At 38.7% G+C, this 23,708-nt stretch overlaps 2 protein-coding genes across 3 annotated transcripts in view; one reads left to right on the top strand and one right to left on the bottom strand.

The window, feature by feature from the left end:
- LOC148346780 (serotriflin-like) overlaps positions 1-2,322 on the bottom strand; it is a 4,110-nt gene extending 1,788 nt beyond the window's left edge. Inside the window, exons 1-4 of the mRNA XM_088324952.1 lie at positions 2,184-2,322; positions 1,924-2,024; positions 1,760-1,850; positions 1-127 (exon numbers count right to left, since the gene is read on the bottom strand). The exon at positions 1-127 is cut by the window's left edge and continues 16 nt beyond it. Coding sequence (XP_088181078.1) covers positions 1-127; positions 1,760-1,850; positions 1,924-2,024; positions 2,184-2,286 — 422 coding nt within the window. The 5' untranslated portion in view covers positions 2,287-2,322. The remainder of the gene's footprint in view (positions 128-1,759; positions 1,851-1,923; positions 2,025-2,183) is intronic.
- Positions 2,323-7,809: 5,487 nt separating this feature from the next.
- The window catches only part of LOC148346777 (macoilin), a 43,007-nt gene continuing 27,108 nt past the window's right edge, over positions 7,810-23,708 (top strand). Inside the window, exons 1-3 of one of the 2 annotated variants that reach the window (XM_088324814.1) lie at positions 7,810-7,871; positions 16,033-16,282; positions 19,281-19,422. In XM_088324814.1, coding sequence (XP_088180940.1) covers positions 16,206-16,282; positions 19,281-19,422 — 219 coding nt within the window. In that variant the 5' untranslated portion in view covers positions 7,810-7,871; positions 16,033-16,205. Of the gene's footprint in view, positions 7,872-16,020; positions 16,283-19,280; positions 19,423-23,708 lie in introns of those variants that run through there. The other variant, XM_088324815.1, reaches the window with a different exon arrangement.

Here is a 23,708-nt window from a genome sequence, read left to right as displayed (position 1 = left end):
ACAACTCTTCCGTTGATGGAGCCGACTCCATAGCGCCAGTCCTTCACTTCGTCATACCACGACTGAATGGCGTTGCTCCAGCTGTTTTTGTAGCTGGCCATGTACAAGTTCTCACCGCAGCCACTAGCTGCAGCACAAACAAAAGACCGTTGGGTCAGCCCACCCCACCAAAATCTGACATAATTTTCTTGTATAGGGTCAAGAATATTCCGAACTGGATTCAACTAGGGATCTCCAACCTTTTTCAAGCCGAGAGCTACTTTTTGTTACTAATTAGCACAAAGTACACCCACTTTGAGATGGATTTCTAAAATAGGAACTTAGCTAGATGTTTTGCTAAAAGGTGAAAAAATGCAGTTTGGTAGATAGCCTCAACGGTAAACAGAAAAAAAAGGAAGCTAGACAACTAGCTAAAAGAGTAAAAAAACAACTAAATAGCCAGAAAGAAAGCTGAAAGCTAGATAGCTGGCCAGAAGGGAGGCATATATTTGCTTGATAACTAGCAGAAAAGGTCAAATGTTAGCTAGATAGCATGCAAAATATGTAAAAAGCTAGCCAGATACTTGCCAAATAGCTAAAAAGGTAGGAAGATAGCTTGCTAAAAAGCTGAACAAGTAGCCAGATAGCGAGCTAAAAAAAATAATTTTTTGCTCATTCGCTTTATAAAATCCATTAATTGGAATTTACTTTTACGTATTTCCTGTAAAATAAATCAGTAAAAATATGAATAAGTGAATGTGTATAATAAATGATTAAATTCTCGTTCTCTTCTTTTAATCAATTGCTTGGACATAATTATCTTTCTTGAATAGATTTTTTGTCCTTGAAGCCCACGAACTGGAAATTATTTGTTTGAATTTGTAAAATAACAACTTAGCATGTTATTACCATTTTGTGAATATGTTATTACTAGCTTGATTATAAAAAGGGTAAACAGATTAAGTCAACCAACTGAAAACAACATTTTACTACAAAATCACAATGACCCAGATTGGCTTTCCATCCATTTAAGCTCAGTGCTCTCATTCTTCCTTTGTCAGTCCCTCAATTAACCTCTACCCCGCAAGACGTGGGTTTTGACTCTTCCTGTTTCCTTTTGGTATTTCCTGTCCGGTATTGTTCCCGTTTATTTTGTCCTGTTTATTTTCGATTTCTTGTTTTGATCCTGCCTGTTCTATCCGGTCCGATATCTGCTTGGACAATTGGTAACAACTTTTGTGGTTGTATCCAACACATAACCCAAATAAGGCATGGGCTAATTTGTGATTAAAAAAAACACACCCAAAAAATATATAAAAATACATAATTAAAAAAAAAAAAAAATATATATATATATATATATATATATATATATATATATATATATATATATATATATATATATATATATATATATATATATATATATTTTTTTTTTTTTTTTTTTTTTTTTAATCATTTTATATAAATGAGACATTTTTAGGAAGCTTTTTTTAAAATTTATTGTTGGGGTTAGTTTTGTAAATATGGAAATTTGTAAATTACCCAATTTGTGGATCAATTTACACTTGTCCAAAAATGTGTCAAAATATTTTGCCCCAACTGTTTTGGGACTGCAGTTCACCTAATATTTGGTCCATTTATCATTTATCAAGCACATTGTTTACCCTGCAAACTGTTTCACATATTCGTCTCCCATTTCGGAAAGGTTTTAAATTAATTTATATCCTTTATTATTGCAGAGGGGAAATGTGTCAGGGTGTACAACAAAGCAACTTACTGCTGATCTTCCTGGAGCTGGCTGGGCTGTGCTTCATGGAGCAGGTGTTGGCCCACCTCTGAGCATTGGATGCAGCTTCTTGGTTCCAACTCTGTGGAGAAGCTACACTTGAAATCGGTATTCCTTTACTTCGGTTGAGATGAGCTTTTCCTCACGGTGTTTACCATTTTTAGCATGTTGCTAGCTGTCGGCTTGACGTTCCTCCTCAGGTAGTTGTGCTTGTTCACAATCTCGTTCGATTCTAGAGACGTGGTCCTCCCGGTTCCTGGAGAGCCCAATTATGGTAAATTCAATCTTCACCGCCACACAACAGAAAATGAGAAAAACGAAAAACTCACCTTCCTTTCAGGTAGGGCGACCAGAAATGGAGAAGTGTAGCATTAATAACCTGAAATCAAGGACTTTTGAGGGATTTGGATTGTACTCACAGACGTAGCGTCCACAACATCTTCCTCCAAGGCGGTTGACTCTTGAAGGGCGCTGTAGAGGCCCAAAGCGAACAAAAAGGTAAAAAGGAACGAGTTCATGGTTCAAACCTGCAAAAACGCTCCCAGAGAACCTCTATTGGGTTTATATAGTTCACACGCCCACGTGAGTTTAAGGTCCAGGGAGATCTCCCTGAGTATTTCCCTTCATGTTGACACCTGTGAAACAACCTTGAGGATTTTTTAACAGTCTTTATTGACATTGTCAAGGAGTGTTTACATTAAATCAACAGCTAAACCAAATAGTCTTAAATTTTTTACAAGTTCTGTATCGGTATCTTTAGTAAGCCAGCTAGCGCAATCGTTAGCATCTTTAATCAAAGTGATTCTAGGTGCATGCAAATCAGCAGGCGAAACAAAACAAGCGTTCCCATCTGAACTCAAGATAATATTGGAGTATGTGTCGCTTATCAGCATCTGATAACGCTGTTAGCTAATGCTAAATTGCACGAACACCGTTAAAAGTGGCTAAGAAACTAGCGTGCCATGAGCATTCGCCATAAAATACTTTTATTTCATATAATTAGTCACAAGTTCATAATTATTGGCAAACTGAATGCTATTGCTAGGTACCAGAGTGATCTTCGGCAGACTAACAAATATATTTCCGTATCCAGTAGATAACAGCAGATCCTTATTTTTATAATCTGATGCAGTGGGCCTGAAAATTGCTGGGAACTAATTTTATTTGGAGTTGTCTGAGTTTACACATCTGTTTCAAAGCAAAAACAACAATACCAACTACAAAGACTGAATAGTGACCAAACCACACCATTCTACTTTTCTACTTCTAAATAGTACTCAATTGATTTTAAGGTAAGTTAAAAAAATTACAGGTACAGCAAAATTAATTACCAAAATTCTTTATCTGTACTACCACTGTGCCACAGTCGTGACAAAAAATGATACATTTTGATGAGAAATTATAAGAACAAGTTTGAACTGTCATCTTAGTACAGGGGTGTCAAACTCATTTTAGCTGGGGGCCACATGCTAGAAAAAAAACCTCACAGGGGCCACTAGTAGGTGTAAGACAAAGAGAGAGTGAGAGTGCTTTAATACTGGGTTTGGGTGTGTAAATGACAAAAATAATAGCAGAAATAGACGCCCCCAAAATCAGAGAGAGAGAGAGAGAGAGAGAGAGAGAGAGAGAGAGAGAGAGAGAGAGAGAGAGAGAGAGAGAGAAAGAGAGAGAGAGAGAGAGATAAAGATAGGGAGAGAACACGGGAGACAGAGTAAGGGAGAAAGAAGGAAACGAGAGAGAAAAGGGAAAGCACGATTGAGAGAGAGAAAGGGAGAGGAAGCGTGAGAAAAGAGAAAGTCAGAAAAAGAATAAGAGAGAAAGTGAGAAAGAGAGTGAGAAAGAGAAAGAAAAGGAATGAGCAAAGAGAAAATGGGAAAAAAGAAAGAGAGAGAAAATGAGCAAGCATGTGAGAGAGAAAGTCAGAAAAAGAGAGAGAGATACTACTTGAATTGCTTTGCAAATGGTGCCTGATTTAGTTGAAAAGGAGTGAGCATGATATATATATATATATATATATATATATATATATATATACAAAACTCAATTCCAATGAAGTTGGGAAAGTGTGTTAATTGCAAATAAAAATTGATCCAAGTAAATTGCAAATTCTTTTCAACCCATATTTAAATGAATGCACAGCAAAGACAACATATTTATTGTCTTCACTCATAAACTTTATTGTTTTGGGAGAAAATCATCAACTCTGTAATTTGATGACAGCAACACGTGCCAAAATAGTTGGGACAGGTGTCAATAACTACTCAGAAAGTGGATGAATGGAAATCAACCAACTATTTGCAGGTGAACAGATGAATTAGCAACAGGTGAGAGTTGTTACTGGGTATAAAAAAGGGAGACCCGAACAAGCTAAGTCATTCACATGCAAGGATGGGGCGAGGTTCACCTCTTTGTGAACAACTGCGTGAGCAAATTGTTGAACAGTTTAAAAACAACATTCCTCAAAGTACAATTGCAAGGAATTTAGGGATATCATCATCTACAGTCCATAATATTGTGAAAAGGTTCAGGGAATCTGGAGAAATCACTGTGCGTAAACGGCATGGCCGTAAACCATTATTGAATGCCCGTGACCTCCGAGCCCTCAAGCGGTACTGCATTAAGAACCGACATCAATGTGTAAAGGACATCACCACATGGGCTCAGGAACACTTTGGAAAACCACTGTCAGTCAATACAGTTCGACGCTATATCCGTAAGTGTGGGTTAAAACTTTATGTTGCAAAGCGTAAGCCATTCATCAACAACATCCAGAAACGCCGCAGGGTTCTCTGGGCCCGAGCCCATCTAAAATGGACTGATACAAAGTGGAAAAGTGTTCTGTGGTCTGATGAGTCAGTTTTCCAAATTGTGTTTGGAAATTGTGGACGTCGTGTCCTCCGGTCCAAAGAAGAACAGAACCACCCAGACTGTTATGCACGCAAAGTGCAAAAGCCAGCATCTGTGATGGTATGGGGGTGCATGAGTGGCCAAGGAATGGGTAACCTGCACATCTGTGAAGGCACCATTAATGCAGAAAAGTACATTCAGGTTTTGGAACAAAGTATGTTGCCATCCAAACAGAATCTTTACCATGGGCGCCCTTGCTTCTTCCAGCAGGATAATGCCAAGCCACACACTGCACGTCTCACGACAGCGTGGCTTCGTAGTAAGAGGGTGCGGGTGCTTGACTGGCCTGCCTGCAGTCCTGACCTGTCTCCCATTGAAAATGTGTGGCGCATTATAAAGCGCAGAATAAGACAAAGGAGACCCCGGACTGTTGAACAGCTGAAGCTGTACATAAAGCAAGAATGGGAAAGGATTCCACTATCAACGATTCAACAACTAGTCTCCTCACTTCCTAAACGTTTATTGAGTGTTATTAAAAGGAAAGGTGATGTAACACAATGGTGAAGAAGCCCCTTTCCCAACTACTTTGGCACTTGTTGCAATTATAAAATTCTAAGTTTATCATTATTTGCTTATGGAAATAAAGTTTATGAGTTTGAACATGGATAATCTTGTCTTTGTGGTGTATTCATTTAAATATGGGTTAGAAAAGGTTTGCAAGTCATTCTATTCTAATTTTACTGACATTTTAAACTTTTTCCCAACTTCAATGGAATTGACTTTTGTATATATATATATATATAGAGAGAGAGAGAGAGAGAGAGAGAGAGAGAGAGAGAGAGAGAGAGAGAGAAAGAGAGAGAGACTAAGCCTGGGAAAGAGAAAGTGAGAAAAAAGAAAGAGAGAGAGGGGGGGAGAGAAAGAGAGATGTACTACTTGAGTTACTTTGCAAATGATGCCTGACTCGGGTGAGAGAGAGAGAGAGAGAGAGAGAGAGAGAGAGAGAGAGAGAGAGAGAGAGAGAGAGAGAGAGAGAGAGAGAGAGAGAGAGAGAGAGAGAGAGAGAAAGAGAAAGAAATACTACTACAGCTGCGAATGGTGCGTGACTTGCGTGACATCAAGTGGACATATTTCAAACTGCGCCTAATTTTTCTCCTGCACTTCTCTCAGTGTTGTCTTGCAGGCCAGATTAAAACCTCTGGGGAGCCTGATCTGGCTTGATCTGGGCTGCCTGTGAGACACCTGTGACTTAGGATGTATAATGGTGTGTTTTCACAGTTTAAACATTACAAAACGAGACTGGAACCGAAAATGACAAATTTTTAAAGACATTTTCTCTGGTTGATGTTCCTTGAGATTTTCATTGAAAAATGGGTGCTTATGACCAAAAAAGGTTGAGGAAAAACTGTTGCTTGATAACTGGCAAAAAAGGGTAAAATGTTAGCTCGATAGCATGCAAACAAATGTAAAAACTAGCCAGATAGCTCGCTCAATAGCTAAAAAGGTAGCTTGATGGTAGGCCCGGGGCACAAGTGAAGTAAGCGGTGCGTTCATTGCGCACTGCGTAAGATGCGAATCCAGATATTTGGGGAAAATGCAATGCAATGTCGCAAAAGAGGATATATCCCTCTGGGGCAGAAAAAAAAGAAAAAGGAAGAAAGACGAAGAAGAGAAAAAATGACAGCACCAAGGTATGTTTACATGTCTTGTTAAAGGATGAATAAAGATAATATAAGAAAAAAGTAGGTAGCTGTTTGATTAATCTCGTCACAAAGCCAACGTTAGCTATCAACGACGTTAATAGCAAGCTGATAGCTAATTAATGTTAGCTATTTGCAAGTTAGCAGGCTACAAGGTGAAAACTAGATTAAATGATACCATGATATTTAAGATAATCTGTTTGAGTTTCTGTTATATTGATTGGATAGTTGAGTTTACCCTGCTGGTTTTTGTTCAAAATTATATAGCTAATTTTTGATACACACATTTTTTAGTCTTATAAAATCCCACGTTATTTTTTTGCAGTATGCCTATTTTTCTACACTCCAATGTTAGCTATTTAGATATGTGTTGTTTGCATAAGTTGTTTGCTGCAGTGTAGACCATGATTATCCAATATACATCCATCCATCATCTGCACCGCTTATTCTCAGTAGGGTCGCAGGGGTGCTGGAGCCCATCCCACATATCTTTGGGCAGTGGGCAGGGGACATCCTGAACTAGATGTCAGCCAGTCGCAGGGCACACAGAGACAGAGAACTCACTCGCTCATTCACACCTTGGGACAATTTGGACTGGCCAATTAACCTGACATGCATGTTTTTGGAATGTGGGAGGAAACCAGAGTGCCCGGAGGAAACCCATGCAAGCACGGGGAGAACATGAAAACCCTACACAGGAAGGTTCGTTATCTAATATAATAGTGTGTTAATAATGGCCTCCTCACATTAACTCATAAATTGTGTGAAATGTCTTTGGGAGCACTGTTAAACTATTTTGGAGGCACAGAGTCAGGCCACAGCCAGTCCACATGCCTGGGCTCAACTGCTGGTGATGCATCAGGTGAGGGAAAGACTGTCACCATAAATATTTGATTTTGAAGTATTTAAATAACAACTACATTTTAATTTAGTCGAATTATCTCATTATTATGTGTTCATATCCTTCTACAGAGGTCTGTGCTGCACCCTCTTTCTATTGTTTCACTGCCCCCTCTTTGTCTGCAATCAAATTTGTCTGGTATGTTAACATCAAGTCCCCTTTTAAACAATTGTTAAATTATTTCATTAAGATTTAATTTAAGATACAAACACATGATGTGTGACCTTTTAGAAAGAAATATATCATAAAATAAATTTAAGTTGTCCCAGAGGAAGATGCCTTTTCTCCACCTGTGTGTGAAATGACATTTAACGGGGCTGCCTTTTTTTTTTCTTTATCCAAGGACCATGTCCACCTTCTACAGCGGTCTGTGCTGCACCCTTATCCTGTATGTCCACTCCCCCCTCGGTCTCTGCAACCACAATAAATTTAGCTAGTAAGTTAAGAGCAAAACACCATTCTTGTTGTGCTACAGACTATTCTTGGCTTATATTTATGTCAGAAACGTTAATTTCAATGTCCGGTATGTTAATTTTAAGTCAGTGTCTTTGCTTGTTCACTTTCACAGAATCTTCCACAACGACATCCCCTTCCTCCTCATCATCAGCTTCCTCAGTTTACCCAGCCGAGTGGCCTTCTGTCCTCTCTGATTCAGGTGATTAGAGGGCCACAGCCTATTAAGAAGGACTTCTTATTCCCTCCAAAAAAACAAGAAGGCCGAATTTTCCATTACCACTTTACCTACAGACAGTGGGGAAAAGTCAAGTGGAGCTGGCTGACTTATTCAAAAAGTAGAGATGCTCTTTTGTTTTTGCTGCAAATTATTTCCCAAAAAGTCTGGCAACCGAGGGACAGCAGGATTGGGTCGAAGTAGATGCACTGCTGAAACAGCATGAAAATATATGTCAGAGTGCAGTTTCCTTACACGTGTGAAGATACGCAGGACATTGTGGTTCAGCCTTTAAGCATATTTATTCCTCAACAGCAAGCAAAACAAGAACACGGCTCCATTCAATACAACATGGCAATCAACAATGGCAAAATGAAATATAGTCCGTGTGTAATGACGTCACACAATGGAAAACGTCTTACTGCAATATCACGAGAAAGAGCGCTATTAAATTGACAAACCTTAACAAAAGTAGACGCAGAGAGAACACAAGAAAAATGGATAAGTGGTTAGGAATCAAGCCAAAACCTCAGCCCCAGAAGAAATATTCAAAAGAAGCTAAGATTTATGACGCTGCAAAAGGTAAACGTACATTAAAAGCATCGTGGAACGAGGAGTTCAAGTGGCTTGTAGCAGACGATGCAACACAAACATTGCATGAATGAAGATGAGTAAATACAAGTACATACTGATGACAGCAATATCATATGCATGCAATGAATATTATAAGCTGATTTATAATAACTCAATAGTTTGCAACCTTTTATTTTTTGCAATTAGTCGTTTTATTGTGTTTCAAGTTGTGAAAAATGGGGCAGGCAACTTTATGGCTGGGCAGGGAACTTTTCAGAGTTGTCTGCCCTGGTGTCCGGTATCTTTTTTTTTTTTTTTTCAAACACTGATAGATAAACTATTGATAGAAATGGGACTCCTCATGGCAGAAAAAAATCGTTGGAAAGATGTTCTCACACGTTTAATCAGTATTATCCAGTCACTTGGCAGAAAGGAACCTTGCACTTACGGTAGCTGTTGACACATAACATCAGGCAAACAATGTAAACTTTCTAAATTAAGTGAAACTAATGGCCAAATATAACCCTGTGCGGAAAGATCACATGAGATGCATAGACAGTGGAACAGAGTATATCACCTACTTGGGGAAAACATCCTGTGTAAGTTCTAAAATATTGGAAACAATAGTGTCAGAAATTAAAGATTCAAAATACTATGCTTTAATACTGGGTGTGGGTGTGTAAATGACAATCAAAAATAATAGCAGAAATAGACGCCCCCAAAATCAAATTTCGCTTAGGGCACCAGCTCTGGTTATCTGGTAAGGTAAACAGGCAAAAACTTAAAGGGAGCTATATACTGTAGCTAGCTAAAAGGATAAAAAGCCAATTAAATAGCCAGATAGAAAGCTAAAAACAAAGCTAGGTAGCTTGCTAGAAAGGAACGCAAAATATAGATTGATAACTAGCAAAAAAGAAGAGCATAAAGTGTTGAGTTTGTATATGGATTTGAAACGACAATTTCTTAAGGTCAAACTTTCCAAAAATTCACATTTCATCACCGCCGTCTGGATTTTTTTCCACTCCGTTTTCCGCTGCGGTATTTTCACCAGCGGTATAGTCACCAGCGTTACGAGCCAAAAGAGTCAGGTAGGGTTTCCTTCATGCATTGTTCTCCAAAGCAGGATGTCCTTCATTTGCTCCATTAGTGATAGAAAGCTTTCTTTTCCACATCCGGGACAGTCACCTTAAACAGTTTCGGTGTCACGTAGATGCTACAGTGATTATTGAAGGCAGGGGTCTAAAACGCGCGGCCCAGGGGCCAATTGCGGACCAGGATGAAGGATGAGGATGAAGTTTGCAGCCCTGTCCAAATATGAAAGTTAAAGGAACAATGTGTAGTATTTTCTCATTAAATGTCGCTGTATTATATCATGCCACCCAAAATGAGTGCTATGAGCTCAATGAAATAAGACAAAATACTGAGACTCAAAGTGACTGTCAGGTTTAACCCAACAGATGTAAACAAAAACCTGTATACAAAAAAAGACACAGAGAACGTGAATATTACTTTTCTTACTTGCAAGGAGGAATGACCATAGTCTGCCTATTGCAGTCTACTAGACTCTCTGAAAAAATCTCCTTGTCCTTGCCTTTTTATTGTGTTCGGAACGGTCTCTTCTGCTAAAGGGAGGGGGAGTGACAAAATAAACAGTTGAGACCTGTTTACACAACAACATGTTATTGTTGCGGTCAGAGAGAAGTTGAGTGTCACATTCAGCTCCCTCATCTGGCCGCAGCTAGGTGTCGACTGTTTAGTGAACATCTTGTTTCCTCCTTCTTCAAACACAAGCAAGAATGGCACACAGTATGCAAAGAAGATAATGCAACAGTAGAATAACATATTTACAGTTTAAATCCATCAGTGACCATAACGCACATTATTAAGTCAAGTCATGTTTATTTGCATAGCCCTTTATCACAAAGAGTCTCAAAGGGCTGCACGGAGCACGTATTATTGCAAACTAAAGACTAATATTGCACCATCCCCTGATCTGAAACCGACATGAGGGCAAGGGAAAACTCAAAACCTCAACATCAGTAGCCTAGATGGTAGTGTGCCCGCTTTGAGACTGGGAGGTCGCTGGTTCGCGCCTCGGCCGAGACATACCTAATTGGTATAATGGCGGCGCCCTCTGTTGGCTGCGGCTGCATCGACTCGCTACAACGGGTCAGGTGTATCGACATTTCGTTCTGTGTACATTGTTACAAAGAATGACAATACAAAGGAAATTATTATTATTATTATTATTATGAGGTAAATGAAGAAACCTTGAGAAGGGACCGCACATGAGGTTATCCCCCTTCCCGCATGACCTGGCTGAAACGAAAGTTGTAATGACAAATAGTAAAAAGATATTGCCAACATGAAATATGGGGCATTTATGAGAATAGAAGGGTGTTTTTAGCCTAGGTTTAAGCAGTTCCATTTTGCAACTGAACTTCTGGTGGTGCCATGTGGTAGACGGCAGCAAGGAAAGTAGCTCTGGCAAAAACCACTACAAACCAACGTACTATTTACTAGGAAAAAGACAGAAAGGGGATAATTTATAAATCATATCAAAGAAAATCACTTCAATAAAATTTGGTCAAGAAGGGGAGACTTGTCGAGGAAACTGGCGCAAAGGAGAAACAGAACGAGGGAGCAGAGGGGATGGCGCCGGACACGACTCGGCCATTCTCGAAGAGATACGTATTACGTATCTCTTCGAGAATGGCAAGAACATAGCGAAGCAGCCAGCGAGAACAAGATTATCATGGCAAGACTTGAAAAAAAGCATCAAAGAGCTTTTGGAAAGGACTTTGTTGCTGGAGCAAAAAGTGAAGCGCATGGAGGAGCTAAACGCTATCACGGAAGAGCGAACAGCGCGATTGGAGGGCTCCACAGCCTTCCTGCTACAACAAGCCGCCAAATTAGCAACAAAGTATGAGGATTTGGAGTAAATATCAAGACGCAACAACATTAGAATACATGGCATTCCGGATGGTGCCGAGAGGAACGATACAATCGGCTTCATAACAGGCTTCGTTAAGTTGAACATTCCGACAACGGGGCACATGGACATTCGTATTGAGAGGGCACACCGCTCACTGGTGGCCAAGCCTCAAGGTAATACGGCACCGCCGTGAGCAATTATCGTGCGCTTCGTTGATTACAGAGTAAAATAATCCGTGATGAAGGAAGCATGGAAACAGAAGACAACATACGAAGGCAAGACCGTTTACTTCAATCAAGACTACACCACGGAAATTCAAAAGAAGAAGAAACAAGTAAGGTACGTCATCAAAAAGCTAAAGGAGAAAAACGTGAAGGCACAATCCCCATATCCCGCCCAGCTGAAGATGTTTTTGGAAAAAAGTCACTGCAAGACTTCAACTGAAACTAGATCAACTCGAGAAAAGTTGGAAGTTATCACACAATTTTTACTTGATGTCTAAACACCTCACCTTTATTTTTTTTATTTTTTAACATGTTTTTTGTTTTTTCTTTTGTTATTCATGGGTCTGTCAATTGTATATATTTTTTGATTGTGTTGTTGTACGATTAATGAATCAACCCTCTGTCAAAATCTATGTGAGAAATAAAAAGTTATAAAAAACAAAACATTTTCACTGAGGTTGCAGATCGAATCTCTGGGGACAGAGCATTCGATAGCACGGGTGCCCAAATGGAGAACGCTCTCGAACCTGCGAATCTCTTCTTGGCTCTGTTGATCACGAGTAGACCAGCATTTTCAGAGCGAATGCTCCGCACCGGAGCATAGGGGGGAATAAAATCTGAAAGATATGAGGGAGCAAATCCATGCATGATTTTGTACACCACCTGTGTAAGATTATCAAGTGACGGATGGAATGTAAATGGTCTGCATTTATATAGCGCTTTTCAAGTCACTGAAAACCTCCCAAAGCGCTTTACAGTGTGCCTTACCCATTCAAACACCGATAGCAGCGTCAACCATGCAAGGCAACTACCTGCTTGTTGGGGGCAATAGGGGTTCAGTGTCTTGCCCAAGGACACTTTGACATATAACACAGAGGAGCTGGGAATCAAACTTGCGACCTTTACCTCCTGAGCTACTGCCGCTCCGCTAAATTGAGAAAAAAAATCCCTGGACACCATGTTGTGCATTTATAATTTTTATTGAAAAGAAGACAAATAAGAAAAGAAAGAGGAAACATTTTAAAAACAGTAAAATAAGAAATGGACAAAAAGAAAAGAGAAAAATGAAGAAAGAAAAATAAATAGGAAAAAATGTTAAACTCAAGAAAATGGAAAGGAAAATTGAAAAAAGAAAAGAAAAAAGAGGAAAAGATATCACATCTGTTTTGTTTCTGTCTGTTTTCCTCTCATTCCTTTTTTTCCATTTCCCCACTTTTTATTCCCGTTTTCTTTTTTGCCTCTCTTTCTTATTTCTTCCTCCCTAATTTTTTATTCCTTTAAAAAAAAGAATAATCTTTTTCCTTTTTTGTCTTTCTTTGAAAAAGGCTGGGTAGAAATTAGAATCTAAGTGTGTTATTTTTCAGCGTTGTCTCGTATTTCCCCTTTAACAGACATTTGCACATAAGTTTCGACTTTCACTATATTTCCTGACCGCCAGGAGGAAGCATAGTGGAGATACAGTATACAGAAGAGTGGCGCCTTTACAAAATAAATAAAAACGCACATAATTATTGTTATTATTATTATAATTATTTTTGTTAATATCATTATTATGTAATGATTTTTACGTAAAGAGTTGGTAGAACAACGACAAAAACAGATGATGATACAAAATAAACATTGGACGGCGCTTGTGGTTCGATCTCGTTTAGAGATAGAGAAGAGGACGAATTCACAGCAGAATTGTTTCTTGGTGAAGTAACCACTGAGCTACACCAATGCAATATCAATATCTCAGACATTACTATATATTCAAAAATATCACTCCTCAGCTCCCGGTAGGGTAAATGTAATGTAGGGACCATTGGCGTAACCAGCCAGTTTTTGGGGGTGCTCAAGCAAAGTTAAAATTCAACCCAAAAATTATACTACTTTTAAAACCCTCTTTCCCTTACTAAAGGACAGGACTGGCTTAAATATGATGAAAAACGCTCGAACAATTGAAGGTAAAACAAAGTAAAAATCTAAACCACGCCTTGACTGCCTTGAAATGGTTGAGTCCTTTGATTCCTAGCACCGTATTGTAGTATTCCTGCAGTAGTATTTTTGTAGTATTTATAGACTAGGATTTTTGTAATATATTTGCAGTATTGCTGTAGTTGTATTTTTGTAGTCATCATTTTTCAGTATTTGTATCAGTATCTGTAGTATTATTATTCTATATGTAGTTTTACTTTTGTAGCATTTTTCCAGTTGTATTTTTGTAATATTTGCATAGTAGAATCTTTGTAGTATAGCGGTAGTATTTTTAGTATAACTTTGGTCGTATTTTTTGTGATATTTTTGTTGTATTTCTGTAGTCAGATTTTTTTAGTACTTCTGTGGTGTTTTGCAGTGTTACTGTACTTATATTTTGAAGTATTCTGTAGAATTATTCTATAATAGTATTTTTGTAGTATTTCCATTCTACATTTTTGAAGAATTACATATTCGTATTTTTTGGTATTTAGGTCATAATATTTCTGAAAAAGTATTTAGAAGTATTTCCAAAGTAGTATCTTTGTAGTGTTTTATTGATAGTTTAAATATTACTGTAGTTGCACTTGTATTATTACTTTAGTTGTATCTTGTTGTATTTCAGATTTTCGTAGTCTTTCTACAGTACCATTTTATAGTATTTCCATGGTACATTTTTTCAAGTACATCTGTCGTATTTTTGTAGTATTACTAAAGTTGTATTTTTGTAGTATTGCTGTCATCATTTTTCCATAGAAGTAGTTTTGTAGTTTTTCTGTCGGAGCAGTATTTTTGTATTATAGTGCTGCTGTAGTGGTGTTTTTGTAAAGGTATTTTGACGTAGTTCTATAATAGCATCTTTGAAGTATTTCTTTAGTATTTTTTACTATTACTGTAATAATATTTTGTAGTCAAGTCATGTTTATTTGTATAGTCCTTTATCAAAAGGAGTCTCAAAGGGATGCACAGACCACAGATTATTGCAAACCACAGACTATATATATAAATATATATATCTCATCTCATTAGCTGCACCGCTTTTCCTCAGTGGCATCGCGGGGGTGCTGGAGCCCATCCCAGCAATCATTGGGCAGGGGACACCATGAAGTGGTTGCCAGCCAATCGCAGGGCACACAGACAGACAACTCGCTTGCTCATTCACACCTAGGGACAATTTGGACCGGCCAATCCACCTGAAATGCATGTTTTTGGAATGTGGGAGGAAATCGGAGTGCCCGGAGGAAACCCACGCAAGCACGGAAACCCACGCAAGCACGGGGAGAACATACAAACTCCGGTAGCTGGATTTGAACCCACACAGGAGGTTCCCGAGACCTTAGAACTGTGCCGCACACGCGCTAACCGTGCTGCCCCGTATATATATATATATATATATATATATATATATGGTTTTTTGGCGGGCTGCATGAAGAAGCCTGACAGACCGCATGTGGACGCGGGCCGTAGTTTGTCTACCCATGAGCTGTTTTTTTTTTTTACCTCACTGTGAATGTGTGAACCTGGAGTGTCATGCCCAATTTCGTTGTCACAAGATGTTAACCCATTTTGTAACAATGACAATAAAGGTATATTCTATTCTATTCTATTCTATTCTATTCTATTCTATTCTATTCTACATTCAGCCTTCCAAACAAAAATGGTCATGATATAATGAAATTATATATAATAAATATACTAGTGCTAATAAGATATGTTTTTGGGTGCCAACTTTGTCCCCTTTATGTGTCTGCAAAAAAAAATACTATTACAGAAATTCTACATAAATGCTAAAGAATTACTACAAAACTAAACACCAAATTAGTGCTTAAAAAACAGCCACCTAAAATATTATTTTGTCTTCATCCTTATAAGAAAAAAATGCTACGGTACTGCAGTAATAATAGGATATAAAATACTGTTACACAAATATTACAAAATAAATATGTATTACGAAAACGTGACTATTGTTAAATAAAAAAAAAAAACTAAAGAAATGCTACAAAGATACTATTGTGGGTATATTTCAAAAATATTCCAACAGAAATGTTACAGAAATCTCTACATATACAGTAATACAAAAATATGAATGCAGAAAGTCTACAAAAATATTCAAAAAATAGAATTACGGTAGTACTACAAAACTAACTATAGAAATCAAATGGACTAAACTATTTCAAGGCGGTGGAGTATTTCAGAAGCTGTTGTTCACATTTTCTTTTTGTTTTACTTTTTCTATTTATTTATTTTTTATCTTTAGCATATCCTGTCCTTTAATAAGGAAAAGAGAGATTTAAAAGTTCTATAGTTTTTTGAGCACCCTCGGAAACGGGCTGGATACGCTCACGGTCTGCGGCCAGCGCGTTTTTACCGTCCACGCTTAATTGTGCGCCCTCCAATGCGCATGCGCTCAACAAGCGCGCCCCCCCCCCCATCCCATTTATTTTTGGTGTGTTTCCAGACATCACCAGCATCTCCATCCTCACCATCATCATCACATGTTGGCGTGAACGTCCTCTTCATCGCGCTGTAAATTAGTAGAGCACCCACCTTTCCCTCCCTCCCTTTCCTTTTCCGTCGCGGTGGGAGACAAAGGGCGACGGAGGAGAGAGAGAGAGAGGGAAACACAAGAAGATGAAGAAACGATACGTGGACCCAAACAGGCTACGAAAGATGAAGAAATTGAAAATAAGCGAGAAGCTGTCCGAGAGGTAGACAGGATGGATGCCCGACCACTGCACCTTTGATTTATTTCTTCTTGTTTTTTTTTTGTTTTTTTTTGTGTGTTGGTGGCCATCTGCGTCTTTTGTGTGCATGCCATGGCGTGTCCACTCACCTGTCTGTATCACGTCACTCGCCACTCTCGCCTCCTTCTTGTTGTTTTAGATGCATGCTTGTGCACGCCTCTCGTTGTTCGCACAAAAGAGAAAAAGATGCATGAAGTTGGCCAGCTTCTGACCCCCTTCTATTTGAAATCGAAAGAGACTATTTTATATTGACCAGGGCCGTCACCAGACATGAGCCGTAGGGGGGGGTTGTCAAATTCACGATGGGAGGCATTAGTATTGTTACCCCCAATATTTTTTGCACAGTACTGTTTACAGTGTTTTTCGGGGATTTGTAGTTTAATTGTTGTTGCACTGAAAACTCAATTTTATGTAAAAACATTTTGTTGTGTCATGTAGGGATTCCGGTTTAAAGTTCCCAAGAATAAAAAAAGTTTAAGTGAGTTAAAAGTTCACAGCAGAGTGAAAAATATATATTATTATATTTTAGTAGAATAATGGAGTTTTAAATAACTCGTTCATTTTATTGGTGCAGAATATTTTATTATTAGTAGTAATAATCTGAACAAAGGAACCCCCCAAAACCTGTAATTTTTCCTGCTTTTTTTCTTCTTCTCTTTTTCTTTCATTTTTTCTTCTATTGTTTCTTTTCCCACCTAGTTTTCACTTAATTTTTCTTTTTTTAATTGTTCGCAATTTTCTTTTTCAATATATATTACTTTTTTACCTGGATTATAATGTATTTTTTCTTACTTTTTCCTCTTTTTTTTATCATTTTATCCTGCCTGTTTTCTTCTTTTATCTCTTTTTTACATATTTTTCTTTTATCTTTTGTTTCTTTGTTTCCAAGCTTTTTAATTCTTTTTTCTTGCTTTATTATTTTTTCTTCTTCATTCTCTCATTTTAACCTTTTTTTCTTCTTTACTTCTTCTTTTCCAACCGTTTCCTTTTTCTTGCTTTTACCCCTTTTTCAATTTTCTTTCTTCATTGTTTCAACTTATTCTTTAGTTTCCCTTTTTAGCTTTTCTCTTACTTAATTTTACTTATTCTTTATTTATTTCTCCCTTGTTTTTTTTATTTATGTATTTATCCTTTTGTTTGTCTTTTTTCAGACAGCCAACACCACTACATCAAGTCTTATTTGAGTTGGCAAAGTGTGTCTGTGTCTGCGCAAAAGGTTTTTCCCACTAGGAGGTGACCAATAATACCCATTGTCCCTTCAAACTCTCATTAGGGCGTGGACTCAAACTATCATCCCATGGGAAACAATCAGCCCCTGGGCCACGAGTTTAAGACCCCTAACTTAAAGTGTTATGACAAGTCAAATTCAATTATGATGATATTTTAATCAAATTATTTTGCTACCTTTTTATTTTAAAAGTCTGTTTTTATCCATTTAATGTTTGTTTTAAGGCTGTTTTTTATCTTGAATTATGGGACTCTTGGGCTATAGCATACTCTCACCGTAATACACCGGAACCCCCATAGACTCCGCCGCTATGCCGCAGGTCAAACTAGCCGAGTGGAAGGGGAGCCGGGAGGGTGGCGAGAGCGGTACTATGAATCAAATGAACTGAGCCATTTCAAGGCAGTAGAGTCTTCCCCACCCAGTGTTGTTCTCATTTTTGTTTGTTAGCGTTTTTTAATATATTTGAGCCTGTTATGTCCTTGGTAAGGAAAAGAGAGTTTTTAAAATGCTATCATTTTGGGGGGTGCTTGGGTTGAATTTGGGGGTGTTTGAGCACCCTCCAAAACAAGCTAGTTATGCCAATGCGAGACAAAACTATAAAATATAATACTTTAATTGGTTCTATTGCCAGCACGGCGGAGCAGTGGTTAGCGCGTGTGCGGCACAGTTCTGAGATCATGAGATTTAACCTCCTGTGTGGAGTTTGCATGTTCTCCCCGTGCTTGCGTAGGTTTCCTCCGGGCACTCTGCTTTCCTCTCGCATTCCAAAAACATGCATGTCAGGTCAATTGGCCGGTAGATATTGTCCCTAGGTGTGAATGAGCGAGTGAGTTGTCTGTCTCTGTGTGCCCTCCGACTGGCTGGCAACCAGTTAAGGGTGTCCCTTGCCCACTGCCCAAGGATGGCTGGGATGAGGTCCAGCTCCCCCGCGACCCTACTGAGGATAAGCGGTTGTAGATAATGGATGGTTCCAGTGCATGAAACCTGCGACTCAAATATTGTAAATAAGTTATTTTAGAAAATAAAATAAGCAACGACATGCATGAAAATGCCATTTGTTTGTACAATTTTTTTTTTTTAAACTAGACAATAAATATATATATATATATATATATATATATATATATATATATATATATATATATATATATATATATATATATATATATATATAGAAAGAAAGAAATGAGATAAAAGAATGTCCGGATAAATGAGCTAAGAAATTAAAATATTAGTGCTTTGTAGTGCTTGGAGACAGTTGGAAGTGTAGTTTTCTTTCATTGTACTATTATAAAATGACAGTAAAAGCCATTTTATTCTATTCTAATCGTGCATCGTAGCAATGGTGCAGTATAATTTAGCTGCAACAAAATTCCCACATAAAGCAACCGTAATCCTAGCAAAAACTAAAAAATCTAAAAATCGAAGCACAAAAAATAGCACCTTTAAAAAACAAATTTGGAGGATGTGGCGCTCCCTCCCCCATGCTCCCTCCCTTGCTCTCCTCCAGATGAAATATCGCCATGGTTACCAAACAAAGAAGGGTCGATGTGGCAACAGCAGCCTATGGATAAGCAGAACAAAGAGAGGAAACCACAGCTCTTCTTCTGGGTTTTGTGGTGCTCATTAAGAAATTTAAAAAGGCCATTGTTGATGAAGCGGCTTTTAAAAAAGCATTGTAAAAATACATTAACTTGACCTTTCTTTTTTTTTGCATTATTTGTATGTTTGCAGTACATACACCTTCCTCAAGTTTATGGCCATGTGGATGCTGGTGCTGCTGGCCGATTTCCTGCTGGAATTTCGTCTGGAATACTTGTGGCCGTGCTGGCTCTTTTTTGGGAGCGTCTACACAACGTTTCACTGCCACGGGCTGGTAAAAAAAAAAGGTTTAATACAAAGGCCTAGTTTGGCTATAAACGGAGGGCACTTATACCCACCAATATCAAGCAATCATTGTTTGGTCCCCACCAATCATATGTGATCGTTTAACACTAGAAGTCCCAGGAATTTTTTTACCCCTCCAGAATGGCCAGCGGACAACCAGAAGGCTGTGTTATTTAAAACTAACAACTCAATGGCCTATTATGTCACCATTGTTCTCTAAAGGCAGCAAGGTGGGGTTGTTCAAATGGAATGTGGTGGGTGTGGTTTTGATCGAGTCAGTTGGGAAAAATACTACAAAAATACTACAAATGTACTACAACATTACTACATAATTAAATATACAATTTTGTGCTATAAAAAAGGATCCTAGTAGATCATTTTATCTTCATTCTGACAAAAAAAGACTATAGAAATATTAGAAAAAATACTACTGCAATACTATGACAAAAAAATACTAATACTGTCACAAGCAAGGAAATACATTAATAACATGGTATACAAATACTATTGCAGAAATGTTACAACAGAAATACTACAAAAATTCAACTACAGTAATAGTGACAATTTTGTGAAATACTACATAGATACTAGTATGGAAATTCTTCAAAATACTAAGGAAATAATACCAAAATAAAAGTACAGTAATACTAGAAAAATACTACAGAAAAAATACAAAAAAAATCAGACTGCAGAAATAGTACTAAAATACAATAAAAATACAACTAGAGTAATACTAAAGAATACTATCCGGTTACGCACCCCACCAAACCTTCTTTTCTTCACTTTAGCATGTGAAGGGTCATTCCTGAGTTATGTTGTTCGCACCAGAGTTTGCTTCATTTGCAGATCAATGGTAAAACTAATCCAGTCAGGTGGCTGTCCTTTGGGTTTTCATTGTGGGAAAGTCAAATTCCTTGTCTCTCATACCTCTAGTGTTAGAAAATGTTCTATGTCCTCAACAATGCCAAGATAAAACCTTCACCTTTGGTTTAATACAGTGATTATACTTTGTTTTTTTGTGATACGTTATGGCAGGCATCTCAAACTTGTGACATTTGTTTTGCCACTGGGAGGCACTGTGCAGGGAATTTAAAAAACTAAATAATAATATTTGAGAACCAGTCAAGTCATGTTTATTTGTTTGGCCCTCAATCAAAAGAAGTTTCAAAGAGTTGTACAGACTTCCATTAGAGTTACAGTTACCGATTAGCGCAAAGGGCTACTAGTTTGATAAGCTTTTCTGAATTAACAACTTATCCTGTTATTAATAAGTTATTTTTATGTTATTACCATGTTATAAGTATTATAAGCATTGTTAAAACAGGGCCAGTCAACCATTAAAGCATCTGCCTTGTATAAGGGCACTGAGTGATTTATATACATGAATTATAGGCTGATTTAAAAAATAATTTGGAAATAATAGATATTATATTTAAAGACACTGATCATGTCAATTATTTCAGAAGCCAATAAGAAAAAAAAAAATCACATTTCCCAGAAATCTAAATAATGAGCTATTTTCAGAACAGGTTTGCGGGCTATTCAGGTGTCCCTAATGAGCTACCTAGTACCAATGAACACCACGTTGGTGAGGATAGAAAAAAAAAATATTTGAGTATCCTTTGCAAGCGAAACTAATTAATTTGATTTTTTTTTTGGAAGTATGATTCTACATTTGAAGCATATTTTTTCTACCCTAAAATCATTTGAATAGTTGTAATTTGAATATATACATACACATGTATACATACACACACACATACACAGGTGAATTGGCCGGTCCAAATTGTCCCTAGGTGTGAATGAGCGAATGAGTTGTCTGTCCCTGTGTGCCCTGCGATTGGCTGGCAACCAGTTCAGGGTGTCCCCTGCCCACTGCCCGGAGATGGCTGGGATGGGCTCCAGCCCCCCCGCGACCCTAATGAGGATAAGCGGTACGGCTGATGAGATGAGATGAGATATATATATACATGCAAACACATACATTTACATTTCAACATGAGTTAGGGTGGATTTAAAGCATTGACTAAAGAGTATAATTCAATGCATATGGTTTTAATAATAATTTTGCCTCTTTTAAGGATTGTTTTTCTCATTTTGTAGTAGAAATAAGTAAAATGATATAGTAAAATAAATATATAATAACAATAAATTGTATTCAATCTTTATCTGTTATTGTGTGGATTAACTAAAAGAATGTATAAAAATGCAAAAATTAGAAGAAATGAAGATGTTTTTTTAAACTAAATTTGCCATCGTGCAATTTAAAAATATTGTGATTGGAAAAAAATAATTTTTGATCGAGTAGCCTTGGTTCAAATTTAAGTTTAACCCTCCTGTTGTCTCCAGGTCAAACTGACACACAAAACCCAGAAAAAATCCCCTTTTTTATATGTGATATAATTATAAATGTTATGATTTCCCCTAGATTGGTCCCAACAATAAAAAATAATTAAATGTCGTTTTAATTCAACTTTCCATGTAAGCTGTATAAAATTTTTTTTTTACAAAAGATTATAAAAATGAAGACAACTCGAAGGTCATGCTTACGACCAGGTTTTAAAGGTGGATTCCAAACATTAGCTCAAGAGTTAAAGCATTAACTCAACAGTTCAATTCGATCTAGAAAGCATCTTTAAAGCTTTAACATTTGACAGCAATAATATTTGCTTGTGACACCTGGTCTACATTGGTTTTATGATGTTTTTTGCTGGGCCACCTGTGTTTTTAGGATTAAGCTACCAGACGTTAGGGCAGGGGTCTCCAATGTTGTTCCCGTGGGCACCAGTATGGCCCCTAGGGACAGTTGAGGTGCCCGCGGACCTGCTCTGAAAATAGCTCACCAGTGCTGCGTCAATGAGATTTTCTATAGAATGTTTTTTTTGTGCTTGCTATCGAGCTAAATTCTGGCCTCCTTCTGGCTAGCTATTTAGCTTTTTTAAAAAACTTTCTATATAGCTTTTTACTCTTTTTGTCAGGACGAGGACAGGAAACAGGAAGCAGAACCCACTCGCGTAACGTTACTCACAGTTTATTGGGGAGAAGAGGAATGAGCGCACACTCAATCCGGGAAACGTTGGTCACGGAAGTAGATTGATCGGAACAAGGAAATCAAACAGATTGGGGCGAGAACAAAACAGGAACAAAACACAGGCAAAAACGGAGATTCACAGGGCTTGGCAAAACAAGAGCAAAGGGCTTGACGTATCACAACAGAGTTTAGCAGTTTCACAGACGCTCCGAAACAAGGCGACTCACAAGACAGCGTTTAAGTAGTCAGGGAGCAATCTGTCAACGCGTTTCAGCTGGTGTCCATGGGCAGGGCCAATTGGGCACCATAGCAACGGTGACAGAACCTGGCGCCACATGGCAGGGACCAATTGGGCGCCATGGCAACCGACAGATCCCCCCCCCCCAAGGGACGGCTTCAGAAGTCCCAAAAAAAAAAAACTCCAGAATGGGCTGATGCCCCCCAAGGATGGTGGATCCCCCTTCAGCCTCCGAAGGCATGGGAAAAGCAGAAACAGGGAGAGGCTGGACCAGCAGACGGACGGACAAGTCGAGCTGGCAGAGGGGAGAGTCAGACGAGTCGGGCTGGCAGACGGGAGAGTCGGACGAGTTGGGCTGGCAGACGGGAGAGTCGGACGAGTCGGACGAGTCGGACAGGCGGACGTAAGAGTCAGATGAGTTGGACTAGCAGACAGAAGATTCAGAAGAGTCGGACTGGCAGATGGAAGAGTCGGACTGGAAGACAAAGGAGCTGGACTGGCAGGCGGAAGAGTCGGACTGGTGAACAGAAGAGTCGGACAAGTAGACGGGTGTGGAAGGCCAGCCGACGGGCGCGGCGTTGAGGCCAACAGGCACGGCGTTGAGGCCGACAGGCGCGGCGTTGAGGCCGATGGGGACCTCGGACAGATCAGCACCAAATTCTCCGGAAACCCCATTCGAGGCACAGCGATTCCCATGGCGGGCGAGTCTGTGGGCCGAATGGGAGGGAAATGCGACAGCACAGCAGGAGGAGAGCCCCGGGAGGTGGGGCCATTGCCGACAGCTGACGCGACAGGAGCTCAATCAGCCGAGCTAATTGCTCCTGCTGGTGCAGCATGCTCCGTAGATTTCGCTGGAGCAGCAGTTGAAGGGCGTTGACGTCACTAGACAATCGCCAGACCTCGCCCTCTGTCCGTTGCAACTGCTGCAGTGCGTATGGAGTTCCCAGCTCTCCCCAATCAGAGCTTCTGTGAGTGTTCATTGGGTTCATTTTGGTGTCAGAGTGTT

This window comes from Urocampus carinirostris, chromosome 20 (assembly GCF_059441175.1).
Source record: "Urocampus carinirostris isolate Australia breed hairy pipefish chromosome 20, RoL_Ucar_1.0, whole genome shotgun sequence".
Classification (NCBI taxonomy): domain Eukaryota; kingdom Metazoa; phylum Chordata; class Actinopteri; order Syngnathiformes; family Syngnathidae; genus Urocampus; species Urocampus carinirostris.
Note: the sequence above shows the minus strand (reverse complement) of the source record. Positions and strands in the feature narration are given on the sequence as shown.